Below are 19,637 nucleotides of genomic sequence, written 5' to 3'. Positions count from 1 at the left end.
CCCAAAAGAATTATTATCGCTGTCGAGAAAGCGTTGTTTGTTCTGTTGTCAAGTCGCGAGACATTTCGTCTGTTTGAAAGTAAAAAGTCTGCAAACCTCGTGAATGCGGAGGAAGACAGGAAGAAATATGAAACGTGACACCAATGTGTGTGGAGGCAGACAATCTGCATGAGACCTAGTCACGGACACCTGGTGCTGGGAATCAATCAAAGTCCCACCAGTCCCTCCATCAGCCAATCTCAATAATCGCCTGACTCCCACACTGCCCTCCCCTGCTGTAATGCTGCGGCTGTTTGTGCTCGGGTCCTTCATCACAACCCCGGTTGTAGCACCCACACTCGTCAACAGTTCTAGTTGTCAGGTTCTGCTCGGGTCCTTCATCACAACCCTGGTTGCAGCATCCACACCCGTCAACAGTTGAAGTCGTCCATGTGTAGGTAGGTTCGTGCTCACCCAGTCCTGCATCTTCTGTCTCCATTTAATTGCGTCGGACCTCTGTTTGTGTGACCTGAGGTTGTGAGAGGCGGATGCCGGGAAAGAACCAATAAGTTTGCCTTTCATCGATTTCATTGCTGCGATTCTTCCCACGTCCTCAGAGCACGTGCGGTCACGTGACCACACTAGTTAGTCTCCCGAGCGCTTGAAGACGTCTGTCAACATGACGAGGTTTTGTCTGCGCTCCCTGAGCCTGGCCGTTCTCTGTCTGCTGATCTGCATTTCGGGTAAGAATTTTTAATTTACAAAACACACATTTTTATGCGCCTATTTAAGAAAAAAAATGATTCTAAGCGGTGGCAAAAAAGTATGCAATCGGTAGAGTTGTCATGTGCACCCTCTCCAACCAGTTTCATTTCCACTGCATGGTCTTCCTCCAAGTTTCCGATCATTGCTCTGGCATGTGTTCAGCAGTAATACCCCGATATTGATTGTCTTCGATCTTCAGTTTGAATTGCTGTAGAGTATGAGGCTAGTCTTGGTTCCGACTATCCTTGTTTTAGCTTCAAGACTTAGGATTTGTTCAAAGTGAGCATGGTCAATGTCATCATCTTAAAATATGTTTTACAAAATTATATATACACCGAGCTTTATCTAGTCATAATAACCATTGCCTAAGCATTTTCTTCGATTTTAAGACAGAGCTTGTACTACTAGTGATTTACTATGAATTAATTCTGTTTTTTCGAGTAACCTGGTGATACAAATAGTACAGAAATGTGCAGGAAATGTTATCAAATCAAATCAAATCAAATCAGACTTTATTGTCCCAAGACAGAAATTTTTCTTTTGCTGACAACGGCAGGCATGCATACTCATACAGACATTAGTTGTATTTTTATTTGTACCTGGTGACGGAGAGGCGGGTTGCAATCACTCCTTCATCCACGGTTTTGTTTTCTGTTTTGTATGTAAATAGTGAATAACAGATTCTTATCAGACCGTTTAACAGTAAACGAACACACTCGCACTCGCGTGCCTGAGAGGGTGTGTGTGTGTGGAGGAGGGGGGGGCAGAGTGTTTTGATGATTGAATATTTAATTATAATAAATTAATTATATTAATGTAACAGTAGTCATTATAGTAACAAGAAATACTTGTGACGTAAATACCTACTACCCACCCCATCCGGTGAGCAGGTCATGGCAGTTACACCCCCCATCCCCCTCAAATACGATCGTATTGACTGAATCCAGTTACAGGTACACGAAGAGTCAGATATTAATGATCTCTGACTCCAGTTAAGTGTACACGAAAAGGTCCAGGATAGTTTTGATTATTGAATGTAGCAAAGTGTACAATACACACCACTGTGTCGATGATCACCGAGTTTAAGTGTGTGTAAAACCACAATCTCTTCCTGTTGGTAAATGAGTAGCCTGCAATGAATGTGATCAAGTAATGTGTGTGATGCCTGGAAAAAGGTAATCCTGCACTAGATGAGCACTCAAATAGGTAATCCTACAGTAGGTAACCACTGAAATAGGTAATCCTGCACTAGGGACCACTAAATAGGTAATCCTGCACTAAGGGACAACTAAAGACAGCTTCCTCCTTGAAAGCTCTCTTGTCTGTAGCTTACAGCGATGACCATGATTACAAAATGGCGAATGAGACATTAAATTACATAATGTTGATGGTCATAACTTCTTACACAATGCTGATGAACATGACTAGGGTTACACAGTCCTTGTGGATCGGAATCACTGATAGGTTTGAATGACAAAACAGTTGACGGACATAGCTGCAAGCTGATGACCGTTACACAGTAGCGAAAGCTCGGCGATGAATAGGGCAGCACCCGCTACCCTCTCCCTTCCCTTGCACCCGGCTGTAGGTATTTCGCTGCCCTGCCACACAGGAGAGGTACTTCATTATCATCCACACCTTTCCACCCTTAATGATTCCTTCCCAGGTCCTTTTTCCCAGGATGTGAAAGGCTCGACTTGATGTGTGATCTGGTCCTCGCCTTCGCCAAGATTAAACGATTATTCGTGGAATGAAGATGTAAACTTTGATTCGTTCATCAGACGTATGCTCAGGTAAACTTAAGAGCACCAAGAGTCAGACAAGAAAAGAAGGAAAACAAAAACATGCAAGCAGGCAGAAGTGGAGCGACAGTTGCTGGCAGTCTCCGCGTGGACAGTGAGCAGAAGAGCAGCGCCCCCACGCCATCTGTAGAGGGGGACTAGGATGGAATAGGGGGGATTGGGAGAGGAAAGGGGATGCTGCATAACAAGGTGGCAACCGGCACGCGATTAATTTCGGCGTTCCAATCAGCTGCACATGGATGCGGTTTACACGAGTGAAGTCCGGCGAGCTATCGATTTGGGAACCGAGGGAACAGATGTTCCTGTTCCAAACAAACATGCTGCAAGGGAGGGACAACCCCTGCTGCAGCAATGCGTCACCGCCCATCCCCAGAAAAGTATTACTGTCTTCATGGTGGGAAGGCGGGGGAGAGAGGGAAGGGACAAGAAGAAAGCATAGCCGGCTGGTGGAGTCCAGAATTCAGAGGAATGACAACTGGCTGCCATGTTGGAGGCTGAGGTGTCTCCCTTGATGACACTGTGCACTGCCCTTGACAATGTCCTTGTCACTGCCATCCCCCCAACTGCTACTCCCCTCATGTTTGAGGAGGAGAAGGTCGTCACAGGCCGTGTGTTAAAATATGTGATTGAAATCTCAGAAACATCTGCTGCAGTAATGTCGTCTCTCAAGTAGCCACAGAGGCACAAGCAAGCCATGCACTTTATTTGAACTGCACATGCGTCGGATTATTACTGATGTCACAAAGAGGTGGTAAATGTTAAAACATTTAAAGTGAGTTTGTTGACCTCGGGTGGTGGTGATGGTAGTAGCAGCTGGGTTGGGGGAAGAAATTGAAGTACAATGATGTGAAGTCCTTTCAGCCTCGTCCAGAAGTCAAAGGTCTATGCAACTTTTTTATAGTCCGGAATTAATGTTTTAATCTCGAGAGACCACGTGACAGTTTTTCTTTCAATGATTTAAAGTTTATATAACAACATCAGCTAATTAACAGACTTCCTTGTTAGAGCTTTAAACAATCCCTAGAAAGGCCAGATGGCCATAATACAAACGCATTTCAGGACATGTCCAGGTGCTTGACAACAAATAAAATCTTCCTTGAACAGCATCATAGAATTGTACTGACACATGTCAGAACATGCTTTAGTCAGTGACACATGTCAGAACATGCTTTAGTCAGTGACACATGTCACAGCATGCTTTAGTCAGTGAAACATGGCACAACATACTTTAGAGTCAGTGAAACATGACACAAGTCAGTGGAGTCAGTGTAGTGAACGGCAGTCGACACAAAATTTGCGACTTATTTCCGACGAATCAAATCTGACATAGCAAAACTTGTAACAAGAATTTTTATTTCTCTCTTTCTCTCTCTCTCACAAACACACAAGCGCCAACACTAGTCTCCTCATGCCCAGTTAACCGCTTGTCCTTTATGTCAGATTTGTTTTCTTGTTGCTGCTGTCCTACTCTGACCCATCCTGCCTGTTTATGTCTTGCTGTTGTGTGGCCGTGATGGAGGCAAACCTTTCTGTTTGTCAGCAGATTATCTCTCATTATACTTGCGCAGTTTATGCAGCAGCTGTTTATGCGAGATATCCGTTAAAGGACAAAATAAAGCAAGGGTAATTTAGGCTTAAATGATCGATACTGATGTTCTGGATCATGTCCGATCGAGACCATGACATGCAAAACAACCGTTTGTTTATAACAGAGTTAGAAAGCAGCTTCCGACAGACTCATAAGATTCACCTTCTTTTGTTTTCCTCCTGTATTCACAGGTCAAAGAGCAAAGGGTCAGGACACGAACTCCACTGCAAGCAGCGATCCAGCACCAAACAATCAGACCGCAGACGACACCACGTCAGCTTCCGGTTGGAGAGAATTTTTCTGTTGTAGCTCTGAACGTATTGTGACGTATGTGTAGAGTTGTTACCTTGTGTAGCACTCACTGAACGTGTTGTGACGTGTGTGTAGAGTTGTTACCTTGTGTAGCACACGCTGAACGTGTTGTGACGTGGATGATGTATCGTTACATTAGGTATCTGTAATGTACGTGACTTTCATTTCTTCTTGGCTCGTGATTATAGATGTTTGTGATTATAGATGGTTGATGCCAGTCTTTTCCCAGCCTTGCCTGTACATTGTTGTGTGTAGTGCAAACTCGTCATGCTTTTGTTGTTGTTGTTGTTGTTGTTGTTGTTGTTGTTGTTCTCGCTGTGCCTATTTTTTCACACTTGGAGGCCAGCTTTTGAGATAAAACTGACAGTCACCTGCAAAGCATCCGCAGGTCTGTACAGCTTGGTGTCCAGAGGCATCGATGACTGTCAGACCTCCCTTCCCTCAATTCCTGGAGGAACCTACACTCCTGTAGGATGTGCTCCGTGCTTTGTTCTCCACATTGGGGATGACACCAGGTGGAGCTTGCGGGAGAGATGATCATTAGTCGGTTATCCCCTGTCCCGAGGCGGGAAATTATCACCTGGTGTGATCTGGACAAATAATGGGCGGTCTGTGCAAAGCCTTGATGATGGTCTTCATCTCTGCCAGGCTTGTTTTCAACCATGTTCAGCTTCTTGTTGCGAACACCCCCAAACTGCACTTGTTGTACTCAGCAGCTCTGAAAATGTTGGACTGTTTAAAAAAATTTCAGGGTAGTTTCTCATTTTCTTATATTCATTAACATTCCACTTGTGGATAGTGTTTTTAAATTAAACATTTTTTAATATTTTTTATTTATTTATTTATGACGCATCATACGTTGTGTTTGTGTCTGTTACGAATTCTGCTCCAAAAGGGTTCTGTGAGACAGGGACTGTTTACATTAATCCCGGACTGCGCTTAAATGTAAACAACAAACCTACATCTTACAGACACCGGGGTGGATGGCACTACCACTGCTGGCCCTATTTCAGACAGCCCGATGAATGACACCACCGCTACCGAACCCATTGCCTCACCTGAACAGGGTGGTGCTGTACCCGATAACACCACCTCTGAGACCAGTGCACCAGACGCACCACCAGCGGGTGACACGGGCTCAGCGTCAAACTTCAGCACATCCAGAGGTGCCGACAGAAGCGACCACAGAATCTCCACCACCGACGAGCGACGATAAAGGAAACTCAACATCGTCTGCAGAGCCTCCAACGGTCGATGCCGTCACGAACGAGGCTGCGGCCCCTGAAAACGTGACGACGTCACCCACTGAGAGTGTGACGTCACAGGAGACGACTAGCGAACCCGCTGAGACAACAGGTGCCACAGAAACAACGGAAGTCAGCGAGCAGACGACAAGTACAGCGACCACTCAGTCCACAGGCGCCACCACCTCAGGTAAAGAAACTGGCGGAGAGTCAGTGAGCATCACGTGACGTATAGAGTCGCTGATGATGTAGCTTATCACAGAAGAGAACTACTCAATCTTCTCTGGCTGGCGAGGGTTAACCTTTGACAGACTACAATGTTGAGAACAGCACTATAACCGCTTTCGATTACCGCTGGATTAAACAAATAAGTTGAAATATACAAAAGAGTAATTCACGTGTGGAAGTTGTGTTGGGTTCGATCAGTATCAGTATCGATATCTCCTCCAGCTTGTGTCACAGGGGCGATAGGGTTCACTGATCTGATGAAGGCCACCACCCGTTAATGTTTCTTGTGAACCTTTCATTACCATCAGGCGACAGGTTAAATTATAACAATTATTTGTTTACATGGTGTCCGAAATTGCAGAGCCTGGAACGACTTCCGTCCAGACTTTAACCCCTGCTGGAAAAACCACCGGTAATTAATTTGGAAAAATGATATCAATGAGAATACTAAGTATAACCGATATAAATTCTTGCATGTTGCATGTTGCATGTTTTGCAATGTTGGATTGTTGTTGCAAGTTGAAAATAATATGCATGAACTGAACCATGTCGGTAAATGTGTTGTGCATGAAGGCGCACCACCCGACCGCGTGTCTCACCCACGCGTACCCCGGTATGTAGGAGGTTGAGAGGGTCGGGTGCATGTTGTAACGAGGTAGATATACGAGGCAAGTCTGTCGCATGCTCTCGTCACACTGTGCCTGTGTTTGTGCTTGATGAGAGAACAACACGCCAGCTGTTGCTGTTTTGTTTTCTCGTGTATTCCACAAACAGATAGCATCTCAAATATTTGTTTTCAAAACATTCAGCCTGAGATGTTCTCATGTATACTTGTTGGATGTCATGTACCACCTTCCAGTTTTTACAATGACTATTATAAAAAAAAAAAAAAGACAGCTTCTGTGCAAAATCAAGGAGGAGGAGGAGGAGGGGAAGGGGGATAAGGAGGAGGGGAGGAAGAGGAGCTGTCATTGAAATTAAACATAGACGCAGACATTAAACATAGATGTTTATCATTTCACATAGCTTTTCTTTGGGGTCGCCATAAGACTAAAATGCATAGAAGAGTACAAAGAAGAGGGAAGTATTTTTCGTGGAATAGTAAACGTCTGCGACACTTTGCAATTTACAAAGATGTATAATGACAGAAAAGTAGTTAGCGAGAGACGACCAGATCAATGATTCCTTGCAGACGCCCAGCATCTTGGTTAACGGCATGCTGGGAAATCTCAATGGCCACGACTGTAACATCTGCGAGAAGCAGTGAGCTAGAAATTTCAAGATTGTGTGGAGTCCAGCGTTAGAAACAAAATTAACGGGACTGCAGGGCCTTGGAAGTCGTGAACGGCATCTGAAACACGATGGAACTGTTCAATAAGACAGTCATCCCCACGAGAACTTTGTTTACCGCAAATTGGGCCAGCCAAAACTGAAGGTGCAGCCAGCCAAGACTGAAGGTGCTGCCAGCCAAGACTGAAGGTGCTGCCAGCCAAGACAAGTATTGCCAACCAAGACTGAAGGTGATTCCAGCCAAGACTGAAGGTGCAGCCAGCCAAGACTGAAGGTGCTGCCAGCCAAGACAGAAGGTGCTGACAGCCAAGACAGAAGGTGCTGACAGCCAAGACTGCAGGTGCAGCCAGCCAAGACTGAAGGTGCAGCCAGCCAAGACTGAAGGTGCTGCCAGCCACAGACAGATGGTCGATGGACTGGCCCCAGGCACACAGCACAAGCGGCAACAAGACTGGCTCAGTGCAAGCGAGAGAGAAACAGAGACAGAGAAAGACAGACAGAGACAGAGAAAGACAGAAAAAGTTGTAAACAGTACGATCAAGCGAAGGTCACTCCCCCTTGCTTGATTGTCGCCCTTTGCTGTACATTAATTGCGCTCTGCATGGGAGATCATGTTTGCTGCTCAAAGTAATTACATCAGAATTATCATTACTTTTTATTATCATGTCAAACACCTGTTGATTAATCGATAAACTACCATTTGTGGTAGAAAAAAAATCAGTAAACAGCGCGGATAGCTCTTAACTGCTACACCTGCCCACAAGCATTCATTTATTTATCAAATACATTCTAAAAGACAATCCAAACAAATAACAGAATTCGTGTTTTTCGACCATTCAAATATTTGTGGAAAGACAGTTGATGACTGATATTGTTGCTCATTCCTTTTAAATAAACACCTTAGTCATTAATAATTATAAAGTATTTGTTCTCATTATCAATGATATAAAGCATTGTTGCACATCATTAATAATGATAAAGAATTTTAATGTCCTTAATGAAGAAGTCGATGTATTGTAAAATGTTTTTACTGACCTCCATGTTTCGTTCGGTTTTCTTCGCGAACGTTTGTCGAGTCGTCTCAGTTATGACGTCAGTGCACGTGTTCAAAGCTCATCCAGTTTCTTTTCCTCAGCAGCCTCACAGGATGAAGCGGCAGAAGCGGAGGCAGTCTTCGTCATCAAGGACGAGAATGACAAACCTTGTCTTCTGGCCAGCCTTGACTTCACCATTCGTGTCTTGTACATCGGATCAGCAGGGCCAGAACCAGGTCTGTCTCTGTCTCTCTCTCTCTGTCTCTCTCTCTCTCTGTCTGTCTCTCTCTGTCTCTCTGTCTCTCTCTCTCACACACTGTCACACAGACACATATTTCTTAGTTAAACTGGGAGTACCTTGTCTGGTTAAAGGCTAGGAGTTCTTAGACTTAGTTCTTAGAGTGCCTCGTCTTGTAAAAGTTCTGCTGGTTAAGGCCGAGGTGTTTTACCTGTGTAAAAACTTAATGAGCAAGTGGAGTTCCTTGTCTGTAAAAGCTTTACTGGTGACAGTCGGAGTGTTGTGTGTGCAGACATATGAAGCATCGCTACCAGACCCTAAGGACGTGACGGTCGCCGGTTCTTGCGGCAAAAGCTCCTCCAGCCTGCAGCTGGCCTGGAACAACACCACCTTCGCTCTCAACCTCGCTTTCGTCCTGTCGGTCGGTTGAAGCGTTTTGCCCTTCTGTCTCAATTAAAAAAAACCCAACTAGAAATGTTTACAAATCTACACGCTGCATTAAATCAAGAAATTGTTTTACTTTGCTAAGCCACGATTTGAACTGGAGAAACAAGACAAATATGAAGAAAGTGGAGGAGAGACAAAAGAGTGAGTGGGGAAGAGAGAGAGAGAGGAAGGAAGGAAGAAGAATGTCAACATAATTTAATGGATTGTTTCCAGGGCCCAGGGAACCGTAGCTCGGGAAGATGATGCATCGCCTGAAGTGACTGAGAACACGAACTACACATGGAGCTTGAGTGAGATCTCGCTGACCTATGACACGTCCGAAGTCAGCGTCTTCCCGGGGGCGTCAGATCGTAAGTCAGGGAGTCCTCCTATACAACTACAATCACCTAAACTTTCTCAGATTCAGTGTCTCTTACATTTCTTTACATTTCTTTTGGTCATGTGGTCTTGTGGATGGCGTGTGTGGTCTCACAGTATCACCTGCTGGCATGACAGGCAAGGTGCAGACAGCCACTGTCCGGGACTTGAACCTGTTCTCCACACCACTGGGGCAGTCGTACGTGTGCCACGAAGCTCAGCTGCTGTCCATGGAGCTGCAGGGCGCTCGCCTCGAGTTCAACTGGGTGCACCTCATGCCGTTTGGGGTCAACGGAACCCGCTTCAGCGCTGGTAAGAGATCGGGTGGCCACTCATTGGGTTGCCATCTCGTGAGTGACTGATGACACACGGATTATCTGGCTAACAATATGTTTATTCCTAGTGTCTCTATCGTTATCTTTGTATTAATCAATCGCATTATTTATAAATTCTCGAGTCAGTCCACTTGCACTTTCTGAGCAGTCAGGTGACAGGGAATGGAAGATAAAAAAAAAAAATTGGGGAAATTCTCGTGCAACTGTCAGGTGTGTTTTGTCACCTGCATACGATATCAAACGGTTTCCATTCAGGCCACCCAGTGTTGATTAACGAGCATATAACACTTTTTTTCCAGAGGCAGAAAACTGTCAGGCGGGTGGTGCAAGCGAGTCGGCGCCAGGTCAGCAAGATGCCTACCTCATACCTCTCATCGTCGCCTGCAGCCTCGCTGCCCTCGTTGTCATCATCGTCCTGGGCTACGCCATCAGTCGCTGCGTCACAAGGCATCAGCGCCAGTCAGAGTACAAACAAATGCCATAGAATACAAGACATTACTCAGAATACAAACAAATGCCGTAGAATACAAGACATTAGTCAGAGTACAAACAAATGCCATAGAATACAAGACATTAGTCAGAGTACAAACAAATGCCATAGAATACAAGACATTAGTCAGAGTACAAACAAATGCCATAGAATACAAGACATTAGTCAGAGTACAAACAAATGCCGTAGAATACAAGACATTAGTCAGAGTACAAACAAATGCCATAGAATACAAGACATTAGTCAGAGTACAAACAAATGCCGTAGAATACAAGACATTAGTCAGAGTACAAACAAATGCCGTAGAATACAAGACATTAGTCAGAGTACAAACAAATGCCGTAGAATACAAGACATTACTCAGAATACAAACAAATGCCGTAGAATACAAGACATTACTCAGAATACAAACAAATGCCATAGAGGGCAAGGAATCGATCAAAATGCCGTAGAATGAAACAGTACACCAAGTAAGACCAGCCATTAATGAAGATGCCACAAAGATGCTCATAGAGGAATAAAATAAGAAACAACAAACTTGTGGAAATCAAGCCGACATCCCATAATGCACACTTCGTTCACTGACTCTATGAGATAAGCAAAAGAGAAAGTCGAAATACTACAGGCAGATTGTGGAGACATGGATTATGCATCAGGTGGATTAGAATATACAGTTAACATATTACCTGTTAGGTGACATTTCCACTGTTGTTACTTTCTGCTTGTAGCTGTATATACGAGGTATTAGAGGGAGCAGAGTTATGAGTTACTTTCTTGTCATTCATTTTTTTATTGATACTTCTAGAACAGTTGATTTTTAACCTAGGTTTCTTCGAGGTAGCAAGAGCAACATGTCATTAATTTTAAATTCTGAAACCTCTGAAGTTGTCATCATTCTTGTCCCTCTGTCGCCCACCCATCCACCTCTCGGACACCCACCCACGTATGTCCATCGTTAGACGATCTGCTGCGTAACCCAGACTTCGCAATTCGTCTTCAGACTTCATGGTGTCTGCTTCTCCACTCATGCAATCATTGACCACTGACATATAATACCCCATCATTTCGGGAAGATTCCTAGGTCCCTCGCTACGACAATTGATATCCCAACTGCCAAATGATTAAGACATGAAAACGCAAATCTCATAGAAATTGTATTCGAAATTCCTTAAAATTTTGATTGAAGCTAGAAGTGATAAATGTTCGGCTAAGAATGCAGAAACCCATGTGCACAACATATTTGTGTTAAGAGAGAGGAAAGTTTCAAAGTGGTTGAAATCAGTCTTTGAAGTCGCGCACCAAAAGTAAGTTATTTAGACATATTACTTTCTAAAGTAAGTTATTTAGACATACTCACCGTATAGACGACAACACCACCACCAACAACAACCAAACGACAGCTCAGCAGCAGGACTGCGAGATAATGTTGTTACAAGTGCGACTCCTGTCTAGAGGAAAGATGTCCACATGTATCAGGTTGATACTTTTTTTTAAAGACTTTACAGACTGACCGACGGTGTGACTGATGTTACCTGTCATCTGTCAACGAGTACATTTGCTCCCATCTTCTTGTTCCTCATCTACCCCAGTGGAGCATAGAGCAACAAGACATTTGCTCCCATGCAACACCCTGTATCATGCAGCCAGTGAGGAACCCATCCAGTCTTATTTCACTTGACCTGTTCAAGAAAAAAATCCACTTCTTGGTTGCTGTTATTCACACACCTTTGGATATCACAGACACTTAAATATGGAGAGCGTCAGCTTGAGCAGGTTCAATGTTTTGCCATAAATACATTTCCACGCATGTGCCAACTGTTCATATTCTACATTGTACTATGTACAGTTCTGTTTGTCTTTATGCTTGCTGCACAAATAAATCTTGGCGTGTTTATCGAGGCCAAATATCTTATTAACTTAATAGTGTAGTGTAGTACTTAGTGCAGACTCAGCCATTTCTCTCCTTGTACTCTGTCTTTGATTTAAAGAACACTTTGACAACTTGTTCATTTTCCGTTGTAATGAGAAGAATTGTACATGGGTTGTGGTGAATGTTGACAAATTTTGTGAATATTTTGTATACTTCGTTGATGACTTCTTGAATAAAATTTATGAAGTATTCATGTTTATTGTGTATCATTCGTCTTAATGATGAGCTGGTCTGACAGTACAGCGTTTCAAACATAGAGATGTTAAAGTCTGAAAGGTCAAAGGTGCAAGCATGTTTTTTTCTTGTGGGTGGTGGTTGTTGAGGTGGAAAGAGAGCAGAAAAGGGATGATGCCTTTACAATAACAGAAATTGGAGAATTTGTTTTTATAACATGCCAAGTGTAGTAGAGGGGTTGACTGGGAAATGCACATTTAAAGATGGTAAGGTGACAGGAGGCCCTGCTTCGCTGAAAAGATGAGCCACTGCTTGTATGAATTGTATTGCCACATCCCCCTCACAACTTGTGCTGCTTTCTTCCCTGTTACTGTGGAGAATACTTCATGGTGTACCCCTTACCTTGGACACGTAGACTATCTTAACTTACATCTTCCACAGGTGGTACAGAGATATTTTAGTGTGAAATGAAGACAGCAAGCATGGAATCAACTACAGGAGAGGTTGGGAAGGAGGGCAGCTACACACTATTTAATGTCTCCATCCCAAAGTACCGTTGACTTAATGGCAAGCACTTGATAAGCTCTTCAGCCTGACACATCCATTCATTTTAAAGAAAAAAACATTTTGAAATGTAAAAAAAAATCTCTTAGATTTATTACGGACATTTATTTAACCTGTCATACAAATTCCCTGACTGAGTGCATTTTATAAAATAAATGTTACATCACATCACATTAATCTGCTGCTTGTAGATAAACTCCAACGCAAGCACACACTCGCACATACTAGGTTAGTTTTCATGGTATCTAATACTTTCACACTCAATGTCTGATGCTAGATATCAAATCTTCGGCTTTAATAAAAAAAAACCATTTTTTTTGGTGAGATGAATGTTCTTCATCACCAAAGAAACTGTATGTTGCACATGAAGCCGACCATCTGCCTGCTGTGTTTGTTTATTGTGACATTTGGAGAGCCTGTCACAACCAACAAGTGAGGTGCGCCTGTCATCCTCGATTGTGTTTTGACTGCCATTATATGTGAATTGTGTGTTGACTGCCATGACATGTGAATTGTGTGTTGTCACAATAGAAAAATCACATTTTTATTTGACGTCTTTTGTATAGAAACATATTTTCTGCATCAGACTCTTCCACATTAAATATCTGCTGCTAGAATAGGAAATAACTTGAAAGCACTTTATTGTCTTTCTTGTTCACTGAATGCTTTTCACGGAGTAAGCAGGCTTTGTGTTGTGAAGCTGACAGTTGTGATTCAGTTTCCGACCCTCTTCTTACACACAGTTGTACAGCCCAGCGCCATGTTTATCCTTAACAAGGACAACACTGTCAATGATCTGTCCTTCCTGAAAATAAATGTTAGATTATGAATCAGATTATCAAGTCACTATATCTTCAAGCAAATGGACAACTTGCCTCTGACAGTCAGTTTATTATCCTTAAAGCGAACAAAGGAAACATTTTTGACAATAAATATAGTTAAATGAAAGTTAAAGATGAAAGTCAACGTTACCTTCTCAATGGACACCTGGTTCAAGGCCAGATGCGTGGAGTTGATGATGTCCATGATGGTGAAGCCATAGTCAGCGGTACGGAAGGCACTCCATGCTGATGGTTTACGTTGGAACTTGCTCTGACCTTCCTTATTTCCCTGTGTGACACACAGTGCAGATGTCATACAAGGCCATAAAAGCTTTGATCTGTACTGACTGCACATATTCTAAAGGAATAAATGTTTACTGATGTGTCATATAAGAGTAGAGATTATATTTGATTAGAAGAAAGAAGGGTATAAGAAAGAATAATTTGTGGGGGTTTAGGGGTGTAAAGAACAACACAACACTCTTCTTCTACTAGCTTTCCTACCTTTACACTCTCATTTCATCACTTTTTCCTTTCACGCTAACCCTAATAAATCGTCCCCATGCTTCCTGGCCTGAAACAAGCAACTTCTCTGTGCCATCACTGCACAAACCATCAGGCAATGGGCTCTTCACCTAACAGAATTATCAGCCTTCCACCTGATACAAACGAATTATCAGCTCACCGCTGAGCCAGTGATGATGTGGACAGGTCCTGATGGGTTGGTGTATGGATCACTGCCGCTGCCATTGCACACCTATGGAACAGCCATGCCATGCACTTTGTGTCGTCAATGTGTCCATAAATGTAGAATGAAGCTTACAGACGTGGACAATGGAACAATGAAACCATGTTAATACAGAGACACAGAGATTGTAGATATATAATCCGCTGAATGGAGGAGGATAGAGCAGCACATAAAGCAATCTGCTACAGCTTTCTGATTTGTTACCTTTGATTTGTACATGGGGAATAAACGCTCATAGGAGTGTTTGTGTGCATAAAATTCCAAATCAACACCATATTTGTAGAACAGGTCCTCCAGATTCGGCCAAAATGCAGCAGTGCCATTTCTTATCTGGGAAACAAATAGTTAACATTGAAAATGAAACAGCTAATATAATGTGCATTGTGATGAATGTAGTATAGCACAATTGATGCCAGTGCTATTTATGTCATACAATCCAGTGACGATTGGGTCATAATATTATATCTCTGGTTGCTGCAGATGAAAAAAAAGAAAAAATTCAAAATATCTAGATCATCCTGCTGTACCTTTATAGCTAAATCTTCTAGATCATGTAATTGTAATGATTCCTAACATTCCCTATAACATCAGATGAAATAAACTCTTACTCCTAAGAAGCATCACAACAGAAGCAAACTTTGGGCTTTCAAGTAATTGTGGTTTACACTTTGTGGCCAAAATAACATGCCTCTAAAACAACAGCATCAAACAATGTTAACTAAATTTATGCTCTAACTTCATCTCATAAAATACAAGACAGTTACAGGATTAGATGGGTTGGAGCGAAGTTTGCTGTCATCATTTGAGCAGTACATGGGTCTGTGTCCCATGGTGATGATCCAAGGCCTGGCTGCTCGGTTAGCTGGCTGGTTGGCCTCCTGTAGGTCAGCCTCCAGCCAGTCATACTGACGTTTGATGTTCTCTGTGGTGGCATGCCGAGAATAGTACACTTCTGTGTTGAAGCTGATGATGTGGGCGGGGCCGATGTTCCAGCTGAAACGGAGGCTTTCAGTTCAATGCAGTCCTCAAGGGTAGAGAAACAAGGTCCATATACAGCATTCCTTACGAATTTTACACTTCTGCCATTGTGCACAAATAAAATGTATTCATCTAACTTCCATCTTTTGAGTTATCTAAATTAATTTCAGACAAAACGAAAATATGGTGTATACACCATACTTATAAGTATAAAGCTAGTTATATATAAGTAGAGCATGCTGCGCAGAAATCCCGTCTGGCACTATGCAAGATTAAAAATAGTCACCAAGCAAAAATATCACCTCATGAAATAAACGATTTTTTTCTGTTGCCACGAGAATAAACAGGTTTTTCTACTGTTTAACAGTATCAAAATCTTTCTAACAAAATGTTGGGAAAAAGTATAACTGACAGAGTGAAGTTTATTCCAACAAGGGTTTTCTGTTTTTGCAAATGGACAAAAGATTCTCAAACAAAGCAGAGTTTTATCAAGACTGATGATGACTATATAGTAAGACATGAGTAACGAAATATTGGTACAGTTATCTTTTTTCACAAATTAAATAGCAACATATCCTTACATATCCTTTCTAATTCTTTAGGATTCTGGGCACCACTTGACTAACCTGAAATACATATTTGTGCCATCCCCACCAGGCATTGTAAACCGGTTACGGTAGTTGGAAAAGTTGCTGAAAGATAATGAAAACAATGATGTGAACATGAAACAACAAGAAACACTTTTTCTGCAGAAGAAAATGTGATGAGCAGCTACAAAATATAAAAAATAGTTTTATTTCTTACATCTGTCCGTCTTCATACAAAAGTATGAAGTATAAAGAAACTAACTATTGGAAATTTTAGAAGTGATTCTAAACCAAACCAGCCAGCCTAAACGTTTTTCTTTAAAGTGAAGCTATAGACAAAAATCTTACTATGCGGATTCATGGTTTCCAACACAAGTCATATACGGTACATATGCAGCAATAGCTTCTATCTGTCGCATGAATTCATCTCCTACCTTTGCATCATTCTGAAAGACAAGCATATTATGTTGCAGCCTTCCCAAACAGCTTGACTAATAATGTATTTTTCAAGCTTAACTTTGACACTTTATCTTCACAAAAACAAATGGATAATTTCTCAAATTAATCAATGACCTATTAAATTCTGCCACAGCTTCTTCAGAAGTAATATTCTCTGAACATTTGGATAAAAGATGCAAGTAAAGATGCTTACTTAAAGAAGAAAACCTAAAGGCTAACATGCATACCATAGATATTTATTCAATAGCAATTTATTCTTGATTTAACAGTAAATAAACAAAATTATGATGAGCTTTAAACTTACATCTTGCATATTATAGGCAAAGTCTCCTGAAACATACAAGACATATTTCCACTTTTGAGTAAACATTCATAGCATAGTGGTGAGAGAGAATCTGAATGTGAGACAGAGCAACCCCCAAGATAGTTTGTGCAGATGTGTGTGTGAGAGAGAGAGAGAGTGACAGAAAAAGTGTAAGCTTGCATGTGCATGTATAGAGTGACAATTCACTGTAAAATGTCATCTATGTCAGGACAACTTTGGTGCTGCTAACAATAAGCAGCGTGGTGACCAGGGCAGCCACTGACCCGCGTGCAGAACAGCATCAAACTGTCCCCTCTGTGCGTCCAGCTGAAGGTAAGGCAGAGCTCGGGCATTCTCATTGCCCATGTCACCGTACACTATCAGCCTGGGACTCCAGTCACTGCCGTCCTTCGTGGCATTAAAACGAAACTTATCACTCCAGCCCTCTGGTCCTCCAGCCACGTACACTGCATGCAGAAAAATAATTGGTGTGAATAAGGTGCATTTGTTTGTGTAAATGAATGAATGAATGAAACTTTCTTGGTCATTAAAATATGTCTGTACATGGATTTATTTCTGCATTTGTATTATTGTGCACGTGTTTAATGTAATAGAGGTTCATCCACATATATTCTTGACTTTTTGCTGTATGTCTGTATATAATAGTTAATGTTTATTTAGATATGTATTATTTTATTTGATTCTTGAATTGCATGCTTACCTTTATGCATGTTTAACTTTCTTTGCTTGTACATAAAAACTCATACATGTAGTTGTAGAAACATATTTCAGCAATAATGCAATGGTAATTGTTTGCATGTGTACAACAGTATGCATATAGAGGGGGTGTGGGGTATGTTTGGAAGTTGGTGCTGTTTGGGTAAATGGGTGTGGGAGTGTCAGGGAGTGAGTGAGGGAAACATGTCTGTGTGTGTGTGTGTAGGATGTGTGTGGGTGTGTAAGTGTATGAGTGTCTGTATGCAGGGGGAGAGTTGGTGTGTGGGTGTTGATGCAGGCTGGTGTAAATGATGGTGAGAAGAAGGCAGAAAAATAAGGACACAGAATGCATGTGTGTGTATATGCATATAATTCCCCACACACACACACACACGCACACACAGAAACATGCATTACCATAGTCTGGTAATTAAGAAATGAGAAAAAATTACCATATTTCTGTCCAGGAAGTAGACCAGAAAGTGTTACACGATGAATGTACAGCGTATGATGTTGGGAACCACCATCTACAAATGTTGTCATGTTTCCTAATGCTGCTTGGTTGAGGCTGATATGCCATATATCTCACTATTGATGCTGAAGTCTTGTTCTGGGTCACCCATGTTACCACCATTTTGGTTGGAGCATCTGGGACAGTCCCGTGAGAAGGAAGATGGAGATGAGCACACAAAGCTACTCTACTTCTCTGATAATGAAGCTTAAATCAGGAACAGATGACAACAACAACTGATTTCTTGTTAACTTCTTTCTTTTTAAACCTAATGACTGTGCTGAGGCATAGGTGCTGCGCTTTCTATCAATAATCTACATACACAAGTTCTCTCTCCCCCACACACACAAACCAAACACACATACAAAATGAATACATTCATGCTTGTGTACTTGCATGCACACAAACACACAGAGAATGATGTCAGTAATTTTTTAAAATAATAACAAGGTATTAGGAGAATGAATACTTTGTTTTTTATAATCTAGCCTTCATGCGAAGGCAAAAATCTATGGAGTAAATAATGATAATAAAGTTGATTTATATAGCACAGAATCAAGCTTATAGCGGTGCAGAAGCATGCCCTCTGACCCTGTAATGAACGTTAGACGTCTACAGTATGTGAAGGAAGACATAGGCCTTAAATAAGCACAGTGGAGATGTGAAGACAGAAACTAGATCACGCAGAGAGACTAGATCACTTTAAATAATTTATAGATATCTCAGTTAAACAGAAAAATCAATGAAAGCTTAAAGAAGTGATTCAATTAGTAGATAAATTATAAAAGTACTAGAAAAATTTCTGTCTTGGGTTTCCTCGACAGACAAAAAGATTTGATTTGATTTAATTTAATTACAATAGCAAAATGCATGAACTGAGGAAATGATGTATATGAAGTAATAAGTTTAATATTTTTTGTGAATTTTCTAAAAGTAGATGAGTCAAGAGGTAGTCATAAAACTGAATGTATAAACTGTAGAAGATAAATTTCTCTAAAGTATTTTGTTAAAAAATATTCTTTTGTTGTATTTCACTTTGCTGTTTGATGGAATTGAAATCAGCACACCATTTTAATTTGGTACCGCTCTGATTGCCTTCCTTTGAAGACTTTGCATCATGGATGTGTATAATACAAGCTTTGAGTGAGCTTCATTGAAGGTTCAGTAGCTGAGGCTCATGCTGGGTGTAGAATGGGTGTTAACGGTCAGCTGGTGAAACGTGTGTTTGGTTTGTGCATGTCTACATTTCTAGTTTTTAATGAAAATCCCAAGTTGATCTAACAGAACTGGAGGTTTAGGACACTTACCGCTGTAGGACAGGTGAACCTGTTCAGGCCGCACATAAATGAAGCCCCAGACAGCCGGCATGATCAACATCAGAAGCACTGGGGTGTACTCCAGCCAATCCCCATCTTTCCGTTGTTTGTGTGGTGAGTGTCACGTGTCGCATGCTGGCTCAGCCCGAGTTCTAGTTCTAGAGGGGAGGAGGGGCTTGCTGCGTCACTATAATCTGACGCAATTTTGTTTTGTGACGTTTTTGGCGGGAAAAAGGAAGAAAGAGAAAGGAGAGCGGTCACCAGGGAGCAAGGTTGGGCGGGAAAAGAAATCGGTTGTGAGAACGGAGCCATCTTGAACTGTGAGGAATCTGTTGTGAGAACATTTGAGTAACATTATCTGCGTGAAAATCCGTTGTGAGAACGGAGTAACATTTATCTGTGGGGATATTTCAGGGTAC

At 41.9% G+C, this 19,637-nt stretch overlaps 1 protein-coding gene and 1 long non-coding RNA gene across 5 annotated transcripts; one reads left to right on the top strand and one right to left on the bottom strand.

Moving 5' to 3' along the window:
* Positions 1-161: 161 nt before the first annotated feature.
* Positions 162-12,232, top strand: LOC112570766. 4 transcript variants are annotated; one of them, XR_003100697.1, is made up of 9 exons: positions 162-722; positions 4,326-4,418; positions 5,418-5,880; positions 6,280-6,330; positions 8,347-8,478; positions 8,773-8,901; positions 9,141-9,277; positions 9,423-9,596; positions 9,919-12,232. It is a non-coding gene; the product is annotated as an uncharacterized LOC112570766 (long non-coding RNA). The 4 variants fall into 4 exon arrangements; XR_003100696.1 differs by having other exon boundaries at positions 8,344-8,478; XR_003100698.1 differs by lacking the exon at positions 6,280-6,330 and having other exon boundaries at positions 168-722; positions 8,344-8,478.
* Positions 12,233-12,855: 623 nt separating this feature from the next.
* Positions 12,856-19,362, bottom strand: LOC112571186 (acid phosphatase type 7-like). Its single transcript, XM_025250016.1, has 11 exons — positions 19,210-19,362; positions 17,844-18,039; positions 16,959-17,141; positions 16,675-16,700; positions 16,260-16,357; positions 15,951-16,016; positions 15,111-15,339; positions 14,551-14,676; positions 14,284-14,355; positions 13,750-13,887; positions 12,856-13,582 (listed from the first exon to the last, which is right to left on the bottom strand). Exons 2-11 carry the CDS (start codon positions 17,932-17,934, stop codon positions 13,511-13,513), a joined length of 1,101 nt encoding a protein of 366 aa, XP_025105801.1. The 5' UTR covers positions 17,935-18,039; positions 19,210-19,362; the 3' UTR covers positions 12,856-13,510.
* Between the last annotated feature and the right edge of the window lie 275 nt (positions 19,363-19,637).

Source organism: Pomacea canaliculata, linkage group LG8, assembly GCF_003073045.1.
Source record: "Pomacea canaliculata isolate SZHN2017 linkage group LG8, ASM307304v1, whole genome shotgun sequence".
In the NCBI taxonomy this organism is placed as follows: domain Eukaryota; kingdom Metazoa; phylum Mollusca; class Gastropoda; order Architaenioglossa; family Ampullariidae; genus Pomacea; species Pomacea canaliculata.
Note: the sequence above shows the minus strand (reverse complement) of the source record. Positions and strands in the feature narration are given on the sequence as shown.